Raw genomic sequence first — 18671 nt, forward strand, 5'->3', positions numbered from 1 at the left:
CTTAGATCTGGATTAGTAAACTATATTTTTGTAGAATTTAAAGTAATTTTGATGAATTTTGAAATTTAGCCTCCATAACCTTTCTTGGATAAATTCCTTTGGGTAAGATCTATTCCAACTTAGACTGGTTATAAATTATTTTTTGTTTGGTTAGAGTTTGTGATTTAAGTTATAGCCGATCAAATTATTCATATTACATATTTTAATGAGTCTGTTTGATAAGAGTAGAATAGAGGAATAGAGTGTAAGAGATGTTTTATTCCACCGAATAAGAAAATAATTGAGGACTTATTTTGCAAACTATTAAAATAAAAAAAAAGTAGAATTTGTAAAGAGTTCAATTATTCACTGTTCATCACCATTGGAATTGAAAAAAGTAAAATTGATTTTGAATTTTCGCTATGATCCAATTATCAATTTTTGTCTTTTACACTTTGGCCCCTCATTTATTATTCTATGATCCAATTATCAATTTCATGGAGATGGTAGAATATATATTTTTTTTCTCAAGAAATAAAATTGACTTATTTTTCAACACTCTTAAACTCTTCTACTGTTTCACTATTTGACTAATTGAATACGACCGAAAGAGTGCAATGTATAAGCTAATAATTCCAAATTCTATTTTTCCTCTATTTTTTCACTATTTCATATGGAGCTAAACAGGTCCAATATATACGAGTATATAAATGTCTTTTCTTTCACTATTTCACTATTATACGTAATTACAACATGAGAGAACACAAATTCTCCCAAAAGATGAATAAGAATAAGTTTATTTATTTTTTCATTAATTTATAGGATGCGGATAAAAATAAATGCATCCGTATCGTACCATTGAGATTTGAGGCCCATACGACCATACCAGTCTACCTTATCCTTATCCAGCTCAAACACGATTCGAAACTCGGCTCGGCACCCGACCCGACCCCACAGAAACCTCTAATCAAATCATCTGCGTACAGACTACAGATCTTCCTTTTTTCAATTTGCCTCTGAGATATCTTATATCTTGCGTGACTTTTTGAGAAATTTCAACCGTTCAAATACGTTGTGCACGAATATCAAAGCTAAAATAACACTGGTCCCCGCACTTTCCCCGAGTAGGCACCGGACACGTCGGTCACGTAAAATATGAGATATCTCAGGTGATGCGCATTCTTTGTTTTTCTTTCCTTCTTTCTTTTGTCTTTTCTTCTCCTTCAATTTTTTTGTAATAAAAATAAGGAAATTTGTGGCTCATAGCATAGTTGAAGGGATTCTGGAAAGAGACAACCAAGCTTTGGCAAATTGGTATCTACAAATATGAACCACAGAAAATAAAATTTTGGATTTCCATACTGTTTTACACTCTCTCCTTGCTGTCACTCTCTACCTTCTCTCCTTTCTTCCCCTTCCCCTATCTGATCTTTTGTTGCAACTCCTACATCTGATTCCCTTCCTCTCTGAAAAGAGAATCCTTTGCAATTTAAAACCCATTAATCTCTCAACTTTATTCCCTCGAACTTCTTCTTACTAACTCCTGATTCCTGCTTAAGGTTTCTTCTTTTACCTACATTGCTGTTCCAACTATAAAATTTGAAGTACTGTACTGTTACTTATCTTTAGCTCCTCTTAAATAGTTATTTCTTTACAGTCTCTCCTGTGGTTTCTTACATAACCAGTATTCGAATTAGTTAGTCTATATTTATAATAGAGAAATGGAGGTGAAAGAAGAGACATCATCTAAATATCACATTGGGCCTCCTTGGTTTTTCAGAGGCAGGCAAGTACATACTTTCTTCAATAACTGTTTTTTTCTTCCTCTTTTACTGTGCAATTAAATGTGGTTTGATTTATTTCAGTGCACTTTACCAGCTCCACCTAGTTAAAGCTGAGACAGCTCGGGCTTTTATTCCTAAAGAGTTCAGATTAGTTGAAGCCTTTGGGTACTAATAATATCCTCTTTCCATTTATACCCTTGCTGTAACTTCACGAAAATGACAATTCTTTACTTTCTTGTAGTAATTTGTTAATATGTGTACTACTTGATGTCATTGAATTTGAGATTTCAGATCACCAAATTTTGGAATTTTACAGATATACCCTTGGGGGGTTTTTCCTTGCTCACTATGAAGACAGCCCGGCAGGAAAGTTTGACGAGGTTAGTAGTTTAATTTTCATGGCCCGACTATGCTGATAATTGTATGCATGTATTATATGAGTTTACTTGAATCAAAAGCTTATATACTGAAGATATATACTTTTAAAATTGTGCAGCTTGTGGTAATTGCTGGAATTGTTTGGAACCCTCCAACCTCATGCGCGTACTTTCCCCATACAATTTACATTATTTCTTGCATGAATCAGAGTTTCTCCGTCAAATCGTATTTGTACTGATAAACAATTGTGTTTCCTTTGATCATATCCAATAGATGGGCTGCCCGAGTACTGGTGAACAGTGACGAGGCTTGCCATCACGGACGAAAGGTATAAAAAAGAACCTTGAAATAGTGCGTTCATTTCAATTTTTGTTATAATTATTTTTGTGTCTGATGTAAACACTACCTTTTCTCGTAGGAAATAGGGCTTCCGAGCCATACTGCCACATTTTCGAAGGTACTTATAACTTTTATTTATCATTATTTTTAAACTTATTATTTCAATTGAACTTTTTGGTTCATAACTTTTAACAAACATCATATTTCATGAGACAGAAAATTTTGGCAGCGACTGAGAAATCATCTAATAAAAGTCAAAGCTTTTTCAACGGGATTGCCATGAATTCAAATTTTGGCAATCAAATGGAGCATGGTGAGATCGAAGTCTCAGAGGCTAAAAAATCTTCTGAAATGCCATTGTGCAATATCAGTCTACCATTTTCTGGTAATTCTCATTGAATTGGCCTTCCATAAATCATTTTCAAATTAGACTTTAGCTTATATGTTGTGTGTAACTCTTGGGGACTTGTAGTATTATCTTAAGGTGCATATAAACTTATCTTGTAGTGAGGTGAGGGGCCCTGAGTTACTTATTGTAGTTGTGCTTTTTCCTTCAAGATTCCTTTAGGGTCATTTTTGTTTCTCCAGTTGGGTTTAGTAGAGTTTAACACTTTTTCTTTCTTTCTTTTTTTGTTGTTAAAAGGTAGCTTATTGGAAAAGCCTGTTGAGTAGGTATCCTATAACTGGGTTAATTAATTAAAAAGAGCCGTTAGCAAATTTTTTTTCTTATTCTTTTATGTTATGATCTTTCTTCCATTTAACCTAACTCTGAACTTATTATATTCTGTTGGCAAAGTTTGTCTTTTCCTCTTGAGAACCTATGCGTGTAAGGACTGATAATACTTAGTTTTCCATTTATGACTGCTTAATTTGTTATTTATTTTTGGGCAGTATTAAAATCAGAAAACAGTGACAAGGGGATGCCTAAGATCAGAATGTCACTTCCTAGCTTCAGGTAAGATAACACGACTTCATATCTCTCTCTCTTTGAAACTCAAACGATACACACACACGCACTACTCACAGTTTCACAGAGAGTTACAGAATGCAAAATGCAGCCTCATTATCTGAGGATAAATTATAAATCTTGGAATTGCAGTGGGCGAACAGAAGACTATCCCCACCTTCTCAAGTACTCATGTGATATAGAATGCAGGTATAATTTTATTTCTGAGCCAAATAACCTTCGATTCTTGACCCTGGTCATGACCCACCTACCCTTAATCCCGACCTGTATCAGTTGAAATAATACATATTGGTTGAATTGAATATTAGTAGTAAAACCTACCTAGCAGTGATACATTTTGAAAAAGAAGCAAGCACTAGAGTGGAAAAAACGTGCCGTGCCGTGACTAAAACGCTGTGACTTTGGTCTTGTGCCGTGCCGTGACCAAAATGTCAAGAGGTGGTCACGGCATGCGAGTCACGCGCGTGCACGCTGTGACTCGCGTTCCGTGACTATTCACGTGCCGTGTCCAAACGTAACTAGTCACGTTTCTTACATTTAACTATTTTTTCATAATTTAAGTTAGTTTCTTCAAGATTCACCATTTGATTAAGACCTAACGGTCCTAATTACATATGACTCGCGTGATTACGTGCCGTGACCGGATCTTTTGCGTGTCGTGACCAAAATGTCAAGGGGTGGTGACAGCATGCGAATGGTCACGACATGGAACAGTAACACGTGCCGTGCCGTTCTGTGACGGAGCCAACTCTGCCATGCCATTTTTCCCACACTAGCAAGCACCAAATCTAACCATATCAACTATAATGCAAAAATATAAAATTTGTAGCTATGAGGGCCAGGTTGGCTTGACCCATGACCCATCTGTTCTGGACCCCACCTGAATTTGACCGGCATGGTGCATCAAAACAGCTGCTATGATAACTGCTACCCTGACATCACCTTTTTAGCTTCATATGTTTCGTACTACTCATGCTTGAAAAATTAAGCACTCCGACCCAAAACTGTAACATCTAACCTAATGCATGACAAAAAAGTTGGGTATATCAAGTAGCAGAAGTAAAGAAATTATTTTGTATGATTAATATCAATTTTTTAAGGTTGCTAGGAGTTACCACACATTCACCCTCAGTAATAAAGAATATTAGATCTGAATCTATTTTTACTCGGAAACTATTAGTTTCCTGTGAGGTCAAGTTCAGTTTTGTTGCAATTGCAGGGTATCTGCAGTAAAACCTGCAAAAGTATATAGTTCAATAGTGGAGAAAGAGCCTCAGAAAAGTTCTGGTAATGGAGCATATGTAAATTCTGATCAATTATCTGAAGAGGAGGCACAAACGAGAAGCATTTCGGTATTGTTGTCGAAACCAATATTAGCCTTAAAGTTTAGTTTTTTGAAAATGTGGGTTGGAGCTCCTAAAATCGTAGTTCCAATGTCAAGAAAGAATGAAGTTAGTAGGTTTTGGAGGACTTAGCGGTCCTAATTTTTTGGAAGACCTGGTGTCATAATTTTGTTGAGCATGGGTTCTTTTTTGTCGACGTTTGCTTTGATTTAATTTTTCATTTGTGTGTGGTTGAGATGTTTGTTTGTTTGCTCAGAATTTAAATTATCAGAATTGCAGTGTACCCTTTCTAATATTTGCCAATTCACATGGAATGCAAACAATGTAACGAGGGCTTTGATGATTTTGTGAATTGATCTTGTGACTGATTGAACTGAATTAAATGAGACCCAGAATATAGTTAATATTTTTTTGTTACTGTTGTGGTTTGAAGCTCAAGTATTTAATCAGTGGAAGTGGGAAAAATAATATCTTATTTTATTCAATTGTGCTTACTAAGTTGTGAGTTGTGACTAATGTGATGTCATACTCTTTTACATGTTTGGATATTTATACCTTTCATTTTGTGCAATATGGGCTGGCTGTTAAATGTCTCTCTAGTAGCATTCTACATTTTGTGCTCTATGTGCCTGTGAAAACAAAATTTCATGTGTGGTTGAATTTGTTTGTTCAGAATTTTAATAATCAAATTTGCTGCCCCTTTGTAATGTTTGCCAACTTACATGGAATATTCAAAAAATGTAGTATGGGCTTTGATGAATTGATCTTGTGACTAATTGAACGGAGAGTAAATTAGACCTAGAATAGGATAGTTAATTTTTTTATTTAATTATTGTTGTGGTTGGAAGCTCAAGTAATTAATCAATGTGAGTTTGAGATGAAGCACCGAGATTCAAATTCTAGGGGAACAATCTATTTAGTAGAAAACATTAGTTCTGTGTTTTATTTTGAATTTTGAGTGGAATACTTTCCCTTCTTTCGTTAATTATGGAAAGAGGACTCTTGAAATTTGAAATTTGCTATTTTTTTATTTGTTTAACAAATCCCGTAGGTAACTCACTTGTGATAATTGTTTTCTTAATTTTCTTAATTTAATTTTGAAAATGTGAAATTATTTGTGCACCTCTTATTCAGTATTCCTTATCTGCATCTCAAAAATTACTAATGAATTTAAGTTTTGAAGTCAAACTAGTCCAGCCGGGACTGTACTCGATTAATTTTCCTCTTTCCATAATTAGTTTGTTTCCTTATCATCATTTGCACGTTGGTAAAACTTTGTTGAAAAGAAATAACGGTAACCAGTCACAAATTGTATCACATTCTCTTTGCAAATTTTAACATTTTTGTTTTCTCAAAGAAGAGGGAATATATAAATAAGAAAGATGGCTAGCGTGCTATCCGTAGTTGAGGCCCTTCAGTGCTAGTGTTTCTAGCCGTTAGATGAACTTCTAAATTCGCGCAAGGATCAGGGGCTCTAGCTGGAAATGAATCCTCCACTTCTCCTTCCTTTCGCGAATTCATATCACCAAAAGTAAATTAAATTTTAAGTTTATATCTAAACCGTCAGATCTGTTCCGACACAAACATTAAAGAGGATCCGTGCATTCCACCTCGGGCTGGATTATCCCGGATTCTGATCGGACGGTCCGGATCTAAATCGAAATTTGAATTACTTTAGAGGATCCTGACTTCTCTTTCGCTCTCTCTCTCTCTCAGTCGCTCTTCGTTCGACCCTCTCCTGAGAAGAAAACCCTAGCGAATCCGTTCCAACACTCGACCAAGGTTTGGTTCCTCTTCTCGAAAGGACGCTCGACGCGCCACAGCCTCATCACCTTCTGCGTTTCGATCTGGTAATTCCCATCTCTCTCTAGATTTAATTCTCATTTCTTAACCTCTCACACACTCTCTCTATCGCTGAAAACCATAGATTTTTAGGAGGAAGTTCAAATATTTCCTATATATTTTTTTTAATTTTGTGAGGTTCTCAACCTAATTGAACTTGGAATTGCACATATTTCAGAGAAACTAAAGGAATCAGAGAAATTTGAACTATGAGTCTGATACAGGAAAATGGCGAAAGCCAGAAAATGAAGTGGTGAACACAACAAATTGATAATCTTTTTGATAATAGGATTGGTTACAATGCTTGTCTATATATAGGTGATTCTACTCCAGCAAGAATTACTAAGTTTCCTAGTCTAAATCTTTCTATTCATTTTTCAGCATGACACGTCAGCCTATTAGTTACTGAACTTCTGCATTGAACTTCGTAATATCTGTTGTTTATTATCTCCAGTTAATGTGCCTATGTCCTTCTCCATTCCCGAGTGTTGTGTCCCACTTTGCAGAGAAATGTTGGGCCCTTTTGTCAGTCTCTTTATTTTAATTAAATCGCTGCCTGTGCGCTTGCCACATCTGCCCTCAGCTTCATCTCTTTTACTTCGCAAATTTTCTAATTCACTTTTCTCAACGACTATTATCAAACTGAGATGAGATCGTGACAAATTTGGACAGAAAACCCTAGTTCCCACCTTATTTCATTTCAGTTTTTAAGCTCGAGTTCTTCCTTAAGTTTATGTAAATTTTTTCCTATATGTTTTCAGTTTTTAAGTTAAATTTTACCCAATTCGCAGCAGCACGAGGTTCATAACCTGTGAATTTTTTGTTGTACTAGAACAAAAAGGGAATGAAATAACTTTTTATGAGGAAAAATGAAGATACCATCAAGATGTGAATTACACGAGTAAAACTTGGGTGTTCTTAAGCTCACCAAGCCTCTTGGTGAGCTTTAAAAAAACTATCGAATTGACTTCAAACTACCAATCCAAACTTTTGAAACCAATCAACTTCACATATGATGCGTTTACATGCAGAGTTTTTAATTTTTCGAATTAATTTAGTATAAAGTAAAGTGGTCAAAATTAGAATGTGTATAAATTTTTGGGTAAATTTCGCCAGAGGCCACTAAACTTTGTTGTTTGTCACGAATTGGTCACTGAAATTTGATTTGTCCATTTTTAGTCACTCGAATTTGTTATTTGTCCCAATCAAGTCACTCTATACTTTTTCATCCAAAATCTTAACGAAATATTCATATTCCGTCCAAAATATTAACGGAATATACTCATTCCATCCAAAATATTAACATAATGAGCATATTCTATCCAAAATACTAACGGAATGAGCATATTCCGTTAGTATTTTGGATGGAAAACTATAGAGGGACTTGATTGAGACAAATAAAAAAGTTGAGTGACTTAAAAGAGACAAATCAAATTTGAGTGACCAATTGGCGACAAATAACAAAGTTTAGTGACCTACGACGAAATTTATCCATAAATTTTTACATATATTGAATATTTTTTGACCGCTTGACTTTATATTAAATTAATAAAAAAAATTAAAAACTTTGCATGCAAACTCATCACTAGTGAAGTAGATCGGTTTCAATGTATTGGATTCATTGTTTGAAGCCAATTCGGTAAGTTTTGGACCTAAGCTCACTAAGAGGCTTGGTGAACTTTTTTAAATATTAGAAGCATTTTGGTTTAACTAATTGCTGTAATTTTTCTCATGCCCTACTATTGGGTGATAGGGGGGGGGGATTTCTGTTTTCCTGTGGACGAGTCTTTCTAAGTAAAATCATTGTTTTAAAAAGAAGGGGTTTTCTATTTTGACAGTTTGTTATTTTTTAATGTTAAACCTGAGCAACACTGGTACTAGGGATTAACATGGTAATGACATGCAATACCTCAAATAGAAATTTTTAATTTTTAAAATTCGGCTTCTCACATTTTAAAAATTAAAAATTACAAGGTCAGGAGAGAGAGATAAACTGCATCTGATGAAAGTAGTCATCTATTGTTTTATCCAAGATAAAGGTAGGAGATAACATGGTGAATTTTTTTTTTATCAAAACATGAAGGATAAATCTGTGTGTTTATGTCAAGCTGCATGTACAAGTGCAAACTGTTCACTACTGCCAGATCTGAGAAACCACAAATAAAGAAAAAAATAACTAAACAAAAAAAAGTTTACAATCAGATATATGTTGTATCTAATATATGATACCTGCCATGTACCATACCTTTACTGACAAAACAAGTGAGCTGTGCATGCAACTTATAGTACCAGTACCAGTGCTTACAAGCCCATATGTAAAAAAAAATGCCAGTATGGCATGTTTAATACTTACTGACCCTACATGAAAAAAAAAATCACAGCAAAAAGCAAACCACAATTTCCGGAGAATGATAAATTTGTATTTTGAAGTTAACCTTTGTCAAACATTTTGCCATCAGGATTGAGCCTTGTCAAAATAAAAGAAATTGTACTATTTTTCCATTCTGAATTGCACGTGCTATTTCCGCTTCATCTGCCCATTGTTTCAGGTTTGTGTGTTACACTTCTTTGCATAACTTCTCTGTTTGAGGTTTATATGTTGAACTTTTTTGCATGCTTAATTTCTCTGTTCATCAAGCTCTGCTACCTATCTATAAGAAAAGTGAGAAGGCATTGTTAGTTTACATATGAAAAATACATCATCTTTCTTGCACAAATCATCTATGAGAGTGCTGTTAATTATAATCTTAGATTCCTTTACAAATTATCTCATTTGGAAAATGCAAATCAAATAGCTTTTCAATTTCATGTTTCTTTCTTGGACAGCCCATCTATAAGACATCAAGTTCAGAGCATTTAGAGATCATCTCACTTGGAAAATGCAATGTCTTCTCAATTTCTTCCCTTCAAATCATGACATCTGCATAATCCAATTCCTTCTCAACTTCACCTTTCTTACTCGCACAACTCATCGACAAGATTGTTGTACATCATAAACTTAGGCTCATCACAATGCCTCCTCAATTTCGCCCTTCTTGAACACCTCATCTATAAGAGTGCTGTGAATTACAACATTAAATAAGTTGGTACCAGTAATTCTTTATATAATCATACTTTCCTTTTTTGTGGACGACATTCTGAAAAGGAACTTGAATCTCTTCTTGATCATTAACATAAATTGTGGTATTACTCTTCTCTTTCCTCTCTTCTCAACAGTGTTATAAACAGTCAATGAAAACTCAGTTCCATTAGCATTCACAGGCCACAATGTGAGTGTGTTGGTTTCATGATCTTTAAACAATTTCCCTTCATATTTAATATTAATCGATCCTAACTGACTTGATACCAACAACACTTTATGCACTAATTTTGTTCATTGTTTCTACAAGGAGAACACTCGGAATTATTTTAGTAATATACAAAGAGGTTGGCTAATATCAAATCGATTGTTCCTGAGGTCCTGTGCAATGAAGTCATTTTTAAATTTTCAAAGTTCAAAATGTCGATCCGAACCGTTCAAGTTGATCTCTATATTAAAATGTGCTTGGAGACCAAATTTTACATTTTTCTGAATTTTTTTACTATTTATTAAGCCACTTTGAAAATCGCTGATCCAATGGTGGCTTAACAAAACAGTAAAACTAGAAGCCACCGTTGGATCAGTGATTTTCTCTAAGATCTACTTTATTTAATTTTTAACAACTCTTCTCTATCTCTCTATTTCAGGCAATCAAAGTTTTTTGAGTTTTCAAGGGCTAAGACATGGGTAGGCCTAGAAAATCAGCTCAAGCTGCGCAGGAAAATATAACAGTGTTAGATGTAAAACCAATTCGAACCCTAGCTCCTATGTTTCCTGCCCCACAAGGATTTAACACCTACACACCTCCAAACAACCCCTCCTTTGTGTGTGTAACCCCCTATAATTTACCAAATCCTGAGTCCGGGAGCAACCCACCGGGCTTCACCGGGGGCCAAATGCCGCCACCAGAATTTTTCATGGGTGCATCTGGTGCACCTACACCGAAAGCCTTGAAAGGCTCCAAGTTGAAAAAATCTGTCTTAAACCCAACCCCTGTTCAAATGAAATCCCCTTATATGCCTCCTGTCTCAACTGGAGAGGTCAAGAAGCGTAGAGGTCGAAAGCGCAAGAGTGAGCTGATTACTCCTGATACAACTGGTACAGCTGGTACATCGACCGGTACAGCCAGCGCATCAACTGCAAAAGTGGGTACATCAACTGGCAAGAGAGGACGAGGACGACCTAGAAAGCTAGAACAAACTCCAAAAAAGCAAAAAGAAAATGTCACTGGTGATATTACAGTTGTGCCCCTGTCACTCTCTCTCAACCCAAGAGAGGCGGTAGAAGAGGTTCTTATGACATTCGATGCATTAAGGCGCCGCATATTACAATTAGATGAGGCAAACCAGGTAAAAAACGCACAACATTTGAAAGCTGGTTCAATAATGATGAGCAATGATTTACGTGTAAACCGATCAAAGACCATTGGTCACATACCAGGGATAGAAGTTGGGGACATGTATTTTTTCCGTATTGAAATGTGCTTGGTCGGGGTGAACACCCAAACTGTTGCCGGTATAGACTATACCAAAGGGGAAGACGAGGATAGGTTGGCTGTTAGTATAGTCTCATCTGGCATGTATGAAAATGCTGAGGATGATGTAGACACACTCATATACTCAGGTCAGGGGATGTCTACCAAAAATGATCAGAAGTTGGTAAAAGGAAACCTGGCTTTAGAGAATAGCTTGAAGCGTGGTAATGAGGTAAGAGTTGTTCGCAGCGTAAAAGACCATGCTAACCCTCCCAATGGTAAAATTTATGTCTATGACGGCTTATACAAGATACGTCATTCATGGACTGAGAAAGCAGGATCAGGCTTTAAGGTGTTTAAATACAAATTGTTTCGAGAACCGGGTCAACCCGATGGGATTTCCTTCTGGAAAAAGGCCGAGAAGTGGTGCATTGACCCATCGAGCCGAGGGGATGTTGTCGTAGCAGATATCTCATCAGGTAAAGAATCCAGACCTGTTTGTGTAGTAAATGAAGTTGATGAAGTAAAGGGGCAACCTGGTCATTTTACCTACACCACCGCATTAACTTATAAAGATGGGATAAACCCTAGCAAACAAACTGAGGGTTGTATATGCACAACTGTGTGCTTGCCGGGAGACACTAACTGTTCGTGCGCGTCAAAAAATGGGGGACACCCTCCTTACAGTGCACAGGGGGTTCTGGTAAGCCGCAGGCCAATGATATATGAATGTGGTGGGTCATGCGGGTGCGGGATAAGCTGTAGGAGCAGGTTAACCCAGAAGGGGGTGCAACTCCATTTTGAGGTTTTCAAAACTGCTGACCGTGGGTGGGGCCTACGCTGCTGGGAGCCCATTCGATCTGGCACGTTCATCTGTGAGTTCACTGGTGAGGTAATGGACAGCTCCAGTTCAGCATCCAATGGAGATCAGGATGATGAGTACTTGTTCAGGCCAGTGTACACTGACCAGTCTTTCAAATGGAACCGAGGTCCACAGCTGCTAGGCGAACCTAGTTCAGATGATCTAGGGGATGCCGCAAAGAAATTAAATGTTGTCGTAAGTGCAAAAAACATGGGAAATATGTCGAGGTTTATTAATCACAGCTGTTTCCCGAATTTGTTTTGGCAACCTGTGGTGCATGATCATACTGACGAGGGGCATCCTCACATTGTATTTTTCGCCATGAAGCATATACCGCCTATGACTGAGCTGACGTATGATTATGGTCTGAGTGAAGGGGAAAGTGTCAAGAGGAAGACATGTCTGTGCGGGTCCCACAAGTGTAGAGGCACGTTTGGTTGAGATTTCATTCTCATAAAACAGGTTAGTTGTCATGTTCATACCTCCTATTTATTGTGTCTTGAAATATAGTTCTGCTTATATATCATGCAGATATGGGGAATTTCTTCCTCTTATATCAGCTTGTCTTTTTAAAAATGCAAAAGGTTTTCTAATTGCAGCATCCAGTTCGCATAAGTTGTTAATCACACAAACTCAATAAATTCTTATGCTGACTTTGGTACCGAGCCTGTCAGTCTGGGTATATAATGTGCCATATCTGTAGCTTTGAGTTGGAGCTGTTCTTGCAGCTTTTGCTGCCTAATTGTTTGTTTGGTTTCAATTAATAATTGGGTTCCATTATCATTTCAGCGTGCTTTGCTTCAGGTGCTCTGTTGGATGCTTTTTAAAGGACATGGTGTGTAATGTTCTGAATAAATGTGGAGGCTGTAGAGATTCTGGCGATTTGTAATAAATCAAAATAGTTAGGGATTTATGGATTTCTGACTTTTAGTTAGCCTGTTGTGTTTCTGGAACCTTGTTTAGCATCTGTAGTATTTTTTTCCTTTTTCTGAACTTATTCATAAAAAAATGCTCCATTATTTGTTGGTATTTGTGGTTTGTTGTGCTTTCATCTGCTATCATTTGTGGGCTGAGAGAGATGGTTGATTTTGGATAGTTTGGAAAGGTTTCAAATCTGACAAGTACAGATCAGAAAAGAGGCTGGCTAATTGAAAATAAAAGATATGAATATAATTGCACTAATATTTTTGTTGTTAGTAGGAAACCGTCATAATTATTACGATAACCATACAATCATATTTTTATTTTAGAAGTGTTAAGCTTTCAAAAAAAAAAAAAAATGTAAAATTAAGATCACTCCTGTGTATTACACATGGGGACACGTGTTAATACAACTAGATACACTTATTGACGTTATAAATCAAGCTCTCTACATGGTCAATGACTACATGTAGGGGTTGGCAATGGATCAGATTCAAAATGACTATGTATACGGTTGGCAATGAATCAGATTCTAATTCTCGTATTATTCAAATGTGAATTCATTTAAATTTTGTTCGTATTTAATAGGAATTTAAGAATCTAAATGGATTTTCAGTTGAATTCGAATCATGTTATATATTTTAGTTAAAAGATCTTAAATAGTAAAATACGTGCATAATAATACGAGTGAAAATAATTATTTTATATTACAAATGTACAAATCGATTTTTTTTTTCATTTAGCTAACTTGTATGGATAATTATGATTTAATATCTTCAAATGGAATATTTGAAACAACTCAAATCATATGTGATATACTAAAATATATTATTTATCGAATCATTAGCGAATTTTAAATTTCGAATCATACAAGATTTAAATACGATATAATAAATAAAATATTCACATTCGAATCTAATAAAATATTATATATATTTTCTAGATTCAAACTTAAATATCGAATTATAAATATTCTCCGACACTAGCGGGTCAAGTACCTGTTTATCATGCGCGCGCCGTTGGAAAGAGCAAAAGGGCTGGACCGATATCATGCGCGCACCTTGTTTGGATGGAGAGCAGAGGGAGGGAGGGAATGGAAAGGAATAAAAACTTTCCATTGAATTGTGTTTCGTTGATAAAATTATGTCGGAGGTGAAAGATACATGAGGTGAAATGTTTAAATCTGTATCATTGTAATTAATAGAATCAATTTTTTTTCCAAATTAGAGTGTAACGGATAGAAAATTTTTTTGTTACAAATATTTTTAGAAAAAATGACACAAATGCCCAACTCTATACCATACATATATAATTCTCATACAAATTTTTTTCCTCAAACCTATAACAGTCATTGAATTTCTCATTAACTTCCTAAATTTTAATCAACCAAACAAGAAATTTGATGAAAAAAAAGTTAAATTTATTTTATCTCATTAATCATCAAAAGATGAAGAGATTAAATATGTTAATCTTCCTTTCTATTCCATTCCATTCCCTTCTATTTATTACCTCCCATTTCTTCCTCTACTCTCCATCCAAACAGGGTGTTAAGCCATTAAATATAAAATAATAATAAAAAAAAAACCCTCGGACTAGCCGAACAGCTCATCAGACCAAGTCACAACCAGTTCATCCCTTTGAGTCTCAGGTACCCCTAACCCGTCCCAAACACCCAGAGATGCCGTTATAGCATCGGGCCCACACGGCGGTTCGTAATTCTGATCCACCGTGCATCCATTAACCGAGTCACATTCATCCACCACCTTCGCCAACACCGAATTCCCATTCGCGCTTATTCTTACGTTCTTCAAACACCGAGACTTCCCATCATACCAACCTGTCGAAAGCGCAACAACCAGTTGTTTATCACCATAATATTTTCCATCGCAGGCTGTTGCACTTCCACCGTCACTGCCTTGAGTGAAACTGCCGATGTACATGACGGCGGTTGTATTGGCGGTTACAGGAGGAGAGCACCGGTATTGCGGGTACAATTGGCCGTCTTCACAACACTCAGCATCATTTTGTGTGGTGCAGAAGCCCGACTTGCCGGTGAGGTAGCTGCTTGCATGGCATGTGCCGATTACAATACGGATTGTGGCAAGGTTTGAATGAAGTAAGGATAGGAGAAGGATGAGAATTGTGTAAAGAGAAAGGAGAGATCTGTGCATTTTTTTTTTTAATTTTCTTTTGTGCTTCGGAGAAAATAATGTTTGTAGAGTGTTTGTTAAATGCTAATTATGAGCGGGGGGCGGCATTTGTATATTACTATGTTTTTAAGTCTATCCATTACGCGTCATCGATTTTTTTTTTTTGTACTTTCTTTATTAATTTTTGAAAATTTGACTTTCTTGATTACGTTGGAGTTCAGATCCAGTGAAATAACTCAATCTTTGAGTTTTAAATTGGGATTGTACGATTCAAATCCGAGATAATCTATCCAAAATGAGCGCAAATATCTGGAGATATAAATTCGAATCGCGAAGTAATCTTAATTGACGGATTCAAATCAGACGATCTCGATCCAAAATTCAAATATTGAGTTACTTTAGGGGATCCGGGCCGTAAAATTGGGAATTAAATCTGCTGTGATTCTTCAGGAATCATAGGATCTGCTTCCAAATCCAACTGTTTACTTTATGAAATGCAAAAATCACAGCAGGTTTATTTCCGTAAAATTGAAGGTGATTGAGGCGAAATTGTGACTGGACTAGACATGATTGGTGTTTCAGGGTTTATTTATTGATAATTTGATTCGTCCAGCCTTGTGTATAATTGAACTTAAAATAACCTCTTCTCGAAGTCAATACATGGTATGGACAACAAATTATGAACTTAAAATAAGCTTCTTGAAGTCAATGGTATGTTCAATTGAATTGATCTGTATGCAGAGGCAGGTCTCCATGTATGTCAGAGGGTGTTAAACCATTTCAATAATTTTTTTTTTCTAATTATGTATATTAAAATTTAATTTAATTTTTGTTTTTATATAGTCAAGTTCCTCTTATGAAATAACAAATGTGTACTTGTAGTCTAATGTTAAGAGTTCTATAATCAGTGTTTGTAAAATTATGGGTTCAATTTCCATTAATCACATTTTTGTTTGCCTTTTTCACATATTATTTAAATTTTCTAGTTTCACCACTGTCTGTAAACTAGGGAGTTATCTACGGTTCTTTGCAAAATGATTCAATCGTTTTCTGGGTGTTATGGACAACAAATTAACAGTCATTGCTACAAGTTGTGTTATTTTTACTGCAATTATTCATTGCAAAAATATGTGCAATAACTGTGCTTTTTTCTGATGTAAACTTATTAGTGATGTGAAATGACACGACTAAAATGATAAGAACATCACACAAATAATAACTCATCATGTTTTTTTTTAATTAAGAAAAAAATGACAAAATAAGAAATTTTTTTTTTTTAAATTTGTTCATACAAAAAAAAAATACAAAAAATAAGAAAAAAATGACAAAATAAATTAATATAATGTTGAAAAAATTGATTATGAAAAGTGTCATATGACAACGTGTTGTGATCATATTAGTTTGTGTAACGTGCTATTTTTAATGAGGAGGGTTCAAATGCCTCCATTTTTTGTGCCTCCATCATGCCTCCATTTTTTAAAACTTTAATAACTCAAGATTTAAAGCTTAAAAGTCAAAATAAAACCGTTAGATGTGATCTATGTTATTTTCTCTATGTGCTCATAAAAAATTGTCACATTTCAATTTTGTTTTTATGTGAATCAATAAGTTCAAAAATCAACGTCTAGAAATGATTCAAATTAGTGCATTTTTTACAAGCTCTTAATGACAATCAAAATAAAATTGAAATGTCATAATTTTTTACATGTGCATAGATAAAATGATGTAGATCATATCCAATGGTTTTATTTTGATTTTTAAGTTTTAAATTTTGAATTATTAAAGTTTTAAAAAATAGAGGCATGATGGAGACACAAAAAATGGAGGCATTTGAACCCTCCTCATTTTTAATTAAGAAAGATATGCCATGTGACTGTCACACGTATCGTGACTTGTCCGTAACATGTCGGGACGAAACCGATAACTAATTTTAATTAAAACGATGTGCGGGCCTATCTTATTGGGTTTGTGAGAGAAAAACAAGTGAGAGAGAGCAGAGAAATATTTAGTTGTTTAACCTAATTACATAATTGTTTTAGTGGGCTTACACATATTCATTATGTTATTATCGGACTGGGCTTTGGTTAACTACATAAAAATTTGTCTTAAAACTTTGCATACGCATTTTACAGGAAGCTTTAATATTCGGTTATGTTTGCAAGGTGGTTCTCAGTTTATCAACCAATTCCAATAAATGACATTACTCTAAGGTTATTGGAATAAAGCTTCAATCAAGCTCAAGCCAAGTAGTATATGAGGGTTCATTTTCTCTAACACCAAAGAATAAACTTATAAAAAAAATGAAAAATAAAAATAATATTTAAGAATAAAATTACACTTGTCAATATTAAAACTTAAATGTGCTCATAATAAGTGTCATGTAAATTTGATATACTTTAAATATCCTCATAGTAACTTAATAAAGTTTGGTCGTAAATTCCTTTAAAAATATAATAGAAACTTACGGAACCAATCATTTCTTTTGTAACAAGTTGCGTTTCAGAAAACATGGAAAATAAATCTGCGCACATGTTTGAATAGTGAGAAAATGAGTGGCAAGATCTCTTTGTTGACTCGTATGCACGTCAAAGAAGATGGGGGACTTGGTGTAATGGATTTAAAGATATTTAACGAAGCACTGCTATTGAAATGGTTTTGGAGATGGACAAAGCCACAACACACACTACTCAAACCACCACTGGCCTATACGGGTATAACTAAGGATCTCTTGCCAAACACAGTGATCTTTCAATTTTCTGAAGGAGTCAAACGGTTCTGGAGCATGTCCACAATCAGAATTGTAGGGAGTGGGGCATCAATCAGTTTCTGGCACCATGATTGGGGCTTCGGCTTACTAACAAACAAATTTTCAGACTTGCACACCCACGCAGTGGATGATTCTGTAACCCTAGCAGCCGCAATGACGATAATACCCCTGCAAGGAATGTTTAGACAACCACTGTCTGAATCAGCAGGCAGCTAGCTTGGTGCACTGATAACCCTATTGACAGGGTCCAATCCGATCAATGAAAATCAAGAGGATGATGTCAAGTGGAGATGGCAGCCAAATGGAATATTCACAGTTAAATCAGCTTATGTCGCAATACAGAATGGGCCTCGTATAACAAGAGAGGTACACCTCATCTGGAAGCTGAAAGCCCCACCTAGATTTAAAGTCTTTGCATGGTTAATGTTACTGAACAAGGTGCTTACAATTGACAATCTAAGCAGAAAAGGCTGGTGTATGGTCAATAGATGTGCAATGTGTAAATCGGATACAGAGACAGTTTTACACCTGTTCAACACATGCCCTATCGCACAACAATTGAATACAGAGGTGGCAAGGGTATTCCAAACAAGGCTGCCGTGCATGACTGCAACAAAGCACCCGATTCTGGATACCAGTTACACGGCCAAAGAAAGATCAATTTTCCTGATATCGGCGTTTATCGTGTGGAGGGAGCGTTGCACGAGGATTTTTAGAGAAACAGAAAGCACAGTGGCACAATTACTGGTGCAAATTGAAGAACAATTGGGGTATACTGGGCACTGA

General features: G+C 35.6%; 3 protein-coding genes and 1 pseudogene across 8 annotated transcripts; 3 read left to right on the forward strand and 1 right to left on the reverse strand.

The window, feature by feature from the left end:
- The first annotated feature begins 1427 nt into the window (after positions 1-1427).
- On the forward strand, positions 1428-5158 carry LOC144557005 (protein NEOXANTHIN-DEFICIENT 1). Of its 4 annotated transcripts, XM_078305543.1 has the most exons (11): positions 1428-1583; positions 1697-1765; positions 1845-1928; positions 2080-2143; positions 2260-2306; positions 2415-2469; positions 2560-2598; positions 2697-2865; positions 3372-3435; positions 3580-3636; positions 4667-5158. In XM_078305543.1, the coding sequence occupies exons 2-11, from the start codon at positions 1701-1703 to the stop codon at positions 4920-4922; spliced, it is 900 nt and encodes a 299-aa protein (XP_078161669.1). In that variant the 5' UTR covers positions 1428-1583; positions 1697-1700; the 3' UTR covers positions 4923-5158. The 4 variants fall into 4 exon arrangements, with proteins under 4 accessions (XP_078161669.1, XP_078161671.1, XP_078161670.1 ...); XM_078305545.1 differs by lacking the exon at positions 1845-1928; XM_078305542.1 differs by lacking the exon at positions 1428-1583 and having other exon boundaries at positions 1603-1765.
- Positions 5159-6494: 1336 nt separating this feature from the next.
- Positions 6495-13076, forward strand: LOC144556474 (histone-lysine N-methyltransferase, H3 lysine-9 specific SUVH3-like). Of its 2 annotated transcripts, none has more exons than XM_078304831.1 (3): positions 6495-6640; positions 10359-12509; positions 12852-13076. In XM_078304831.1, exon 2 carries the CDS (start codon positions 10395-10397, stop codon positions 12486-12488), a length of 2094 nt encoding a protein of 697 aa, XP_078160957.1. In that variant the 5' UTR covers positions 6495-6640; positions 10359-10394; the 3' UTR covers positions 12489-12509; positions 12852-13076. The 2 variants fall into 2 exon arrangements, with proteins under 2 accessions (XP_078160957.1, XP_078160956.1); XM_078304830.1 differs by having other exon boundaries at positions 6497-6640; positions 12837-13076.
- Positions 13077-14413: 1337 nt separating this feature from the next.
- LOC144557411 (kiwellin-1 pseudogene) lies at positions 14414-15355 on the reverse strand (annotated as a pseudogene). Its single transcript, XR_013512658.1, has one exon. The product of XR_013512658.1 is annotated as a kiwellin-1 pseudogene (transcript).
- A 2311-nt stretch (positions 15356-17666) lies between these two features.
- Positions 17667-18671, forward strand: LOC144557107 (uncharacterized). Its single transcript, XM_078305643.1, has 2 exons — positions 17667-17940; positions 18130-18671. Exons 1-2 carry the CDS (start codon positions 17667-17669, stop codon positions 18669-18671), a joined length of 816 nt encoding a protein of 271 aa, XP_078161769.1.

This window comes from Carex rostrata, chromosome 7 (assembly GCF_964058835.1).
Source record: "Carex rostrata chromosome 7, lpCarRost1.2, whole genome shotgun sequence".
Classification (NCBI taxonomy): domain Eukaryota; kingdom Viridiplantae; phylum Streptophyta; class Magnoliopsida; order Poales; family Cyperaceae; genus Carex; species Carex rostrata.

Coding starts and splice junctions, on each gene's coding strand:
- LOC144556474 (XM_078304831.1), top strand. CDS start 10,395: ATGGGTAGGCCTAGAAAATCAGCTCAAGCTGCGCAGGAAAATATAACA.
- LOC144557005 (XM_078305543.1), top strand. CDS start 1,701: ATGGAGGTGAAAGAAGAGACATCATCTAAATATCACATTGGGCCTCCT. Junction 1,766..1,844: donor CCTTGGTTTTTCAGAGGCAG/GCAAGTACATAC, acceptor GATTTATTTCAG/TGCACTTTACCAGCTCCACC. Junction 2,144..2,259: donor CGGCAGGAAAGTTTGACGAG/GTTAGTAGTTTA, acceptor AAAATTGTGCAG/CTTGTGGTAATTGCTGGAAT.
- LOC144557107 (XM_078305643.1), top strand. CDS start 17,667: ATGAGTGGCAAGATCTCTTTGTTGACTCGTATGCACGTCAAAGAAGAT. Junction 17,941..18,129: donor AGGGAGTGGGGCATCAATCA/GTTTCTGGCACC, acceptor CCCTATTGACAG/GGTCCAATCCGATCAATGAA.